This window comes from Brachycentrus maculatus, unplaced genomic scaffold, assembly GCF_059751285.1.
Source record: "Brachycentrus maculatus isolate JH-2025_06_01 unplaced genomic scaffold, ASM5975128v1 h1tg000315l, whole genome shotgun sequence".
In the NCBI taxonomy this organism is placed as follows: domain Eukaryota; kingdom Metazoa; phylum Arthropoda; class Insecta; order Trichoptera; family Brachycentridae; genus Brachycentrus; species Brachycentrus maculatus.
The window spans coordinates 225636-231635 of NW_028281064.1; the positions used below are offsets into that span (position 1 = coordinate 225636).

Genomic DNA, 6000 nt, shown 5'->3' on the forward strand with positions numbered 1-6000 from the left:
TTAATGATTCTGCAGTATTTTATTGTATGATTTCTACATATGTATAATGAAATTATCTTTGGCTATAATAATATGTATTATGATTCTCATATGTTTATTTATATTGAATAAAGTATATCAATATTTGAGATTCTTTTTTATTGTATTTTTATATTTGAGATATATTCCGTAACAAAGATGCTTTGACAGCCTCATTTGTCACTACAAAATGGCACAATCGACGTTTGTCCTGCATTACAGACTAATATAGCTTTGAGCCTTTGATTTTGCTGTATTAAGATGGAGACTGACCGGAGCATTTTAATGTGTTACGTTACGATGCGAGCATTCAGGCAGTCAGTACACCGAGCCGAGCGCTTTATCCATAGTTTCGAGTACCAGTGACCTCAATCAAGAGCTATATTCAAAATGCTTTAACTATGGAACCCATCGTCAAATCAAAAGCTATTTAGTTAACTTCATTTTTTGATTTGACGATTTGATTTTTTGATTCAATATTACCGGTATTTACCAATATTTTATTTACTGGTACCCGAAGTGGAAGGCGATCACCTTTCCTTCAAGTGCTAACGATCAAGATAACAATGCGTTTATACGATGCAGCCCCCTATGCACCATGGGGTGCGGATGAGGATTTGAAGAATACATTCTTTGTAAATAATAATAAAAATATTGAATAAATATTGCAGTGTAAAAATCACTTACATTTATTTGACTCCCCCACCTGGGAATCGAACCCGGGACCTCCAGAATGATACCCGAGCGTGCTGGCCATTACACTACGGAGGCGGACAATAATTTGTCATCCGCATCCCATGGTGCATAGGGCACTGCATCATATAAACACAGTGTTATCTTGATCGTCAACACATGAAGGAAAGGTGATTGCCCTCCGCATCGGGTACCAATCCAGGATACATTGAAAGCGATCTTCAAAGCAAACTTCAGTCTCCAAACGTTTCCTTTCACCCGTTTCCCTTTCCAGACGAAGGGCCAGTTGGCCGACCGCCAGCAGGATGTCAGTGTTGGCCGAGTGTATCCCCGCTTTAAGGTCGCTGTTAAGTCTGGCCTTCTCTCCAGAAACAATTTTTTCAATTTTGGCAATTGCAGCCCTAACATCCGCCAACTCCCGGCAGGGTACGCCAGTGGCCTCCTCAAAACAGACATTTGTATCACTCGAGTTTTTTCCCCTTTTGTTCTCTCTTCTAGCTTCCTTCCTTGCATTCTCTGGAGAGGGAGTTTCTTCATTCCTTCTTCTTTTGTTCTTTACGTCCAAGCCTTCCATTCTTTCAACAGCCCTCGACCCTATTATTATCCTTTCCTTTTCAATCCTCTCTCTCTCTCTTTTTCCTTTTCGAGTTCCCTCAATCTTTCCTTGTCCCTTTTACTCTCTATTCTCTCTTCTCTCTCTCTCTTCCTCTCCTTTAATTTTTCGATCTCTTTTTCTCTTTCTACGGGGGACCGAGAGAGTGTGGATTTTGGCGTGAAGGGATCCCTCACACCAACTTGTGTACTTTTGTGCTAAGCCACTGTCCTCATCACTATCCGAGGACAAAAACATTCAAAAGTCGGCGATCTCGATTACGAGAACAAATAAAATAAATTATACAAAAATACCTAAATGAGATGAAATAATTTTTAAAAAAGAGGTAAAAGGATATATAAAAAATAGTAAGAGTAATAATAATATCAATGAAAAAGAATTGAAAATTCAAAGAGAAAAAAATGAGCATGAAATAAGGAGTGTAAAAATAATGTTAAGAGAAGGGAAAGTAGTAAAATCAACAAATAAATGAATGACTACGAACATTTACATCACGGGATTTCACCGTCCGGCAGTCCGGTTTTGAAAAATGAAAACGACTACGACAGTATAGCGTGATGGAATTTACGCGCAACGTGTTCATGCACCGATCAAGAGCTCCAATCCCAAGAAAGATGGACAAAAGCACAAGCCAATCGTCGTTTTAAAACGCTAACTGACGTGCCGGACAGTAAAATCCGTGTAGTGGACAAACGCCCTAAGGGACTTTTTTTTTGCATTTTTGGACTAATTAGTGGTAGTAAGTAGTAGTCCAAAAATGCAAAAAAACGTATTTTAAAAAAAATGTACCTTACTGTGTTTAAAGTATGGACAGCCGAGATGATGATCAGTGTAAAACATTAATACTGCATACTTGTCATCTATGAAGTTCATTCAGTAAAAAATGTGTTACTCAGACGAATGTAACATTTTTCGAGTAATGTGGTTGCAAATCATGGTGAATGTTACAATGCACAATGAGAGTTCATAATGCCTGTAAATACCCAGACTTAGGGCGATTGTCCACTACCCGGAATTTGACCGTCCGGCAGTCCAGTTTTGAAAAATGAAAGCGACTACGACAGTTTAGAGTGATCAAATTTACGCGCAACGTGTTTACGCACCGATCCGAAAAAAGATGGACAAAAGCACAAGCCAATCCACTGCTAAACTGTTGTAGTCGTTCATCATTTTTCAAAACCTGACTGCCGGACCGTGAAATCCCGTGTAGTGGACAAATGCCCTTAGGTGATGACCCATGTATTTATCAACACTTGTTAACATAATAGAATCTCTTCTTTTTCTGCTTAGTGTAGGCCTTGTAGCCTGTTTTTAAGAGGGATTAGCCTCCTGAGATGTTGATTCCCAGCTGTCAATCCATCTCTGGTGGTCCGCCCGGAAGTTGTCAACCTTGTGGTTGGCCGTGCAGTGCAATGTGGGGGAGTCTGGATGGTTCCATTCTCCTCACACGCACATACCATTGTCTTCTTCGTTTTCTTCCCCACCTAATAATGTCTTGGATCTCGCATTCTTCTCTTATATAATAATAATGATATTTAAGTTTGGAACTGGAAAATATATTCCCGTCAAAACTGGTATTCATTTCAAACACGTGCAGGAAAAAAATCCTACTTGAGGTATTGACTTTTTGTTGTTGTCCTGGAAGTCATTTCATGATACGTTTTCTTGTTGACAAATGACGTCAGTGCTCAACTCCCATTTGATCACTTGTTGAGTCTGCTTAGCGATTGCAAATGGGATTCCTCCGACGACAGCTTTGGATCCAGTCTTGATGTTTTGTGGAAGATGAGACATAATGCACTAAAAAATATATACAATTTATATTTAGTAAGTACATACTCGTATGTAGTATAAAAAACTAAATATCGGTAAGTAGGGCAATCGAAATAATAAAAATTCAATGATTATAACTGACTCAATCCAAAATTTTCAAAAATAGAGTTTGTTTATGCAGTGGCGTGCACAGAGAATTAATTAGGGTAGGTAGTAAGGTAACCTAGGTACTACTTAGTAGGGTAGGCAGTAGAGGTAGGTAGCAAGGTAAGTACTACTTAGTAAGGTAGGGTAGGTACTGGTTGTATTTTTATATGTCACGCGGGTAAGTTAGGATATGCACTGCTTTTCTGCCTCGCTTGCCCCTGCGTATATGCAGGCATCACGTGTTTAAGTATACTCACTGTATAGTGAGAATACTTTATATTATTTTAGTGGGTCTATTAGTATTAATATATATTCATTAGATGATTAAAATATGTCTTCGATGTTTGTAACTTGAATTTCATAAATTATGAATAAGGTCAGTTTACTATGAGGCATACGATATATGTATACTGGTTTTAATATTTAAATATTGAAATAAATAGCAATAGAATTTACCTTTGGTCGATCGGGTCCACCTGCTGCTAAGTATCCGATGCACATAGAAGGAGTAGTGTGACCCCAGAGAAACTCCCCGTCGCCATCATCATTAAATCGGATTCCTATAGCTCCTCCGAGCTTGACCTCCACATCCCAGAGGAAAGGGGATTCGCAGAACTGCTCCTTGAGGCATTTGGCCATCGAGGTTGTCGGACAGGAGTGAGTCAGACTCTCGGCCACGTTCTTGGCTAATTGCGTCCGGATGATGTGCTCTCCACAGCCAGAGGTGCAAGCGGCTACGGAAGGGTTACCGCCTGAGCCTGCCGCCGCCCAGACTCCGCTTGCGAAGGAGGCAGCTTGGCCGACGCGACCTTCGTGCTTTAAAGCCACTCCTCCGGAGCTTGCGCCAGCTGCTGTTAGTCCGCTAGAGTCCACGCAGATGGCCCCGACAGTGTCCAAAGGACTGAAGGGTAGCAAGTTCTGTTCAGAATATCTCTTTAACTTTCTTCTGCAGTGCTTGAAGTTTCTAAAAGCTTTAGCGGACACCATTTTGCTGTCCTCGACAGTTTCCAGGCCCAGCCTCTGCGCCCACGAGCGCGCCCCGGCGCCGGTGAGGATGCAGGGCGGCACGCGACCCAACGACAAGTTCTCCACCTGCTTGTTACAGAGCTGCTTGGCTAGGGATATCGGGTTCCGCACGTTGGAGACTGCGCCGCAAGCTCCGAAATGTAGAGTCGTTCCATTCATAATAGAAGCATCGCATTCTACTGTTCCGTCCCAGCTCAAATTCGATCCGTATCCGGCATTCGTCAACCCGCTGTCTTCTAAAACTGTTGCAAATAAAACATAAATTTTGCTCATTCGTTCAAATTAATATGAATTTTATTGTTAAATTTAAAAAATAACACATTATGTAGGCACCGTGGCGTAGTTGAGTAGACGCTTGACTGCGAAACTGGTGTCTCGATTTCAATTCCCGTCAAGTGCAAAATAAATTTAAGATTTATTTTCAATTTGTCTGGGTATATGTAATTTGTACATTTACCTTCCCTATCCTTACTATCCTACCGGCAGACAAGCCTATTATAATAGAGGCTTTCTTTTAAAGGTTATTATCAAATTAGTATGAAATCCTAAGCCAGGCAGTTTTTAACTAACCTTTTAAAGCAATAAATATAAAACAAAGTCAATAAATAATAAAACAGATCTGAATTTGACAGTTTTCTTTAAGTTTATAATTTAAAGAGAATTGTGTGGAAATACGAGACGTTTTCATTAGTTACATCAAATAGACTACTTTTTACGATTTAAATAATCATAATAAAAATATAAGTACCTATCAATGCTGCCTCAACGGCGTCCATAGAATTTCCATTTCTCTTTAACACATCTTCAGCTTTTCTGCACGCTAAACGACATAACTTCTGGTATTCCTTTTTCAGCTTTTCACTGTGATACCCAGCTCCTGTGAATATTTTGTCTGATAATACCGAGGAAATACAGGAACACCCAAAAACCTTGCATAAAATTTCAAAACTAAAGAACAATTTTGTGCAAAATTAAAAACAGTTTCAAAATATAGATTAATTAATAAAACGTTGAAAAATCTTACCACAATGAACGGCAATAAAACCTTGCATTGTTCATATATAGTGCATTATTTCTCAGAAACAAATAGTTTTTTGAAAACTACTTATTAAGCTTCCGGTCAATATTTTTTAGAATAAATTGTAAACAAATCAAACGCTTCAAAAAAAACACCACAGAGTTACTAGTTGTATAAAAACACTATTAAATTAAATCTTTATTTTTATTTTGACATTTGACAAGAATGAAGTTGGGTACACAAGCAACACGATGTACCAAGAATGTTGCTAGATGTAAAAAAATAATACGATTAAAAAAATAGTAACGCACGCACAAAACATGACGTTCAAAATTACGGTTTCCGTTTAATAATTGAAAAGTATTTCTTCTTTTTCTCCAACCTCTATCAGCACCTGATTATTCCCAAGATGGGTGAAAAGCCATTAAAAAGAAGAAGAAGAAGCACCTGATGGTGATCTTGATCGTCAACACATGAAGGAAAGGTGATCACCCCACCGCTTAAAGTACCAGTCTAGGGTAATTTTGAATAAATATTACAGTGAAAAAAAACCACTAATATTCATTTGACTCCTGGGAATCGAACCCGGGACCTCCAGTACGGTAGCAGAGCTTGCTGTCCATTACACTACAGAGGTGGACACCCGTGGAGGTGGGGATTTTTTTACGTGATGAAATATTTTAAAACCATACTACTTATTAAATGTATACAT

At 39.0% G+C, this 6000-nt stretch overlaps 1 protein-coding gene across 1 annotated transcript; it reads right to left on the reverse strand.

Moving 5' to 3' along the window:
- Positions 1-1086: 1086 nt before the first annotated feature.
- Positions 1087-5546, reverse strand: Tasp1 (Taspase 1). The gene is made up of 4 exons (XM_088268269.1): positions 5295-5546; positions 5019-5147; positions 3701-4512; positions 1087-3124 (listed from the first exon to the last, which is right to left on the reverse strand). Exons 1-4 carry the CDS (start codon positions 5320-5322, stop codon positions 2975-2977), a joined length of 1119 nt encoding a protein of 372 aa, XP_088124395.1. The 5' UTR covers positions 5323-5546; the 3' UTR covers positions 1087-2974.
- Positions 5547-6000: the final 454 nt, after the last annotated feature.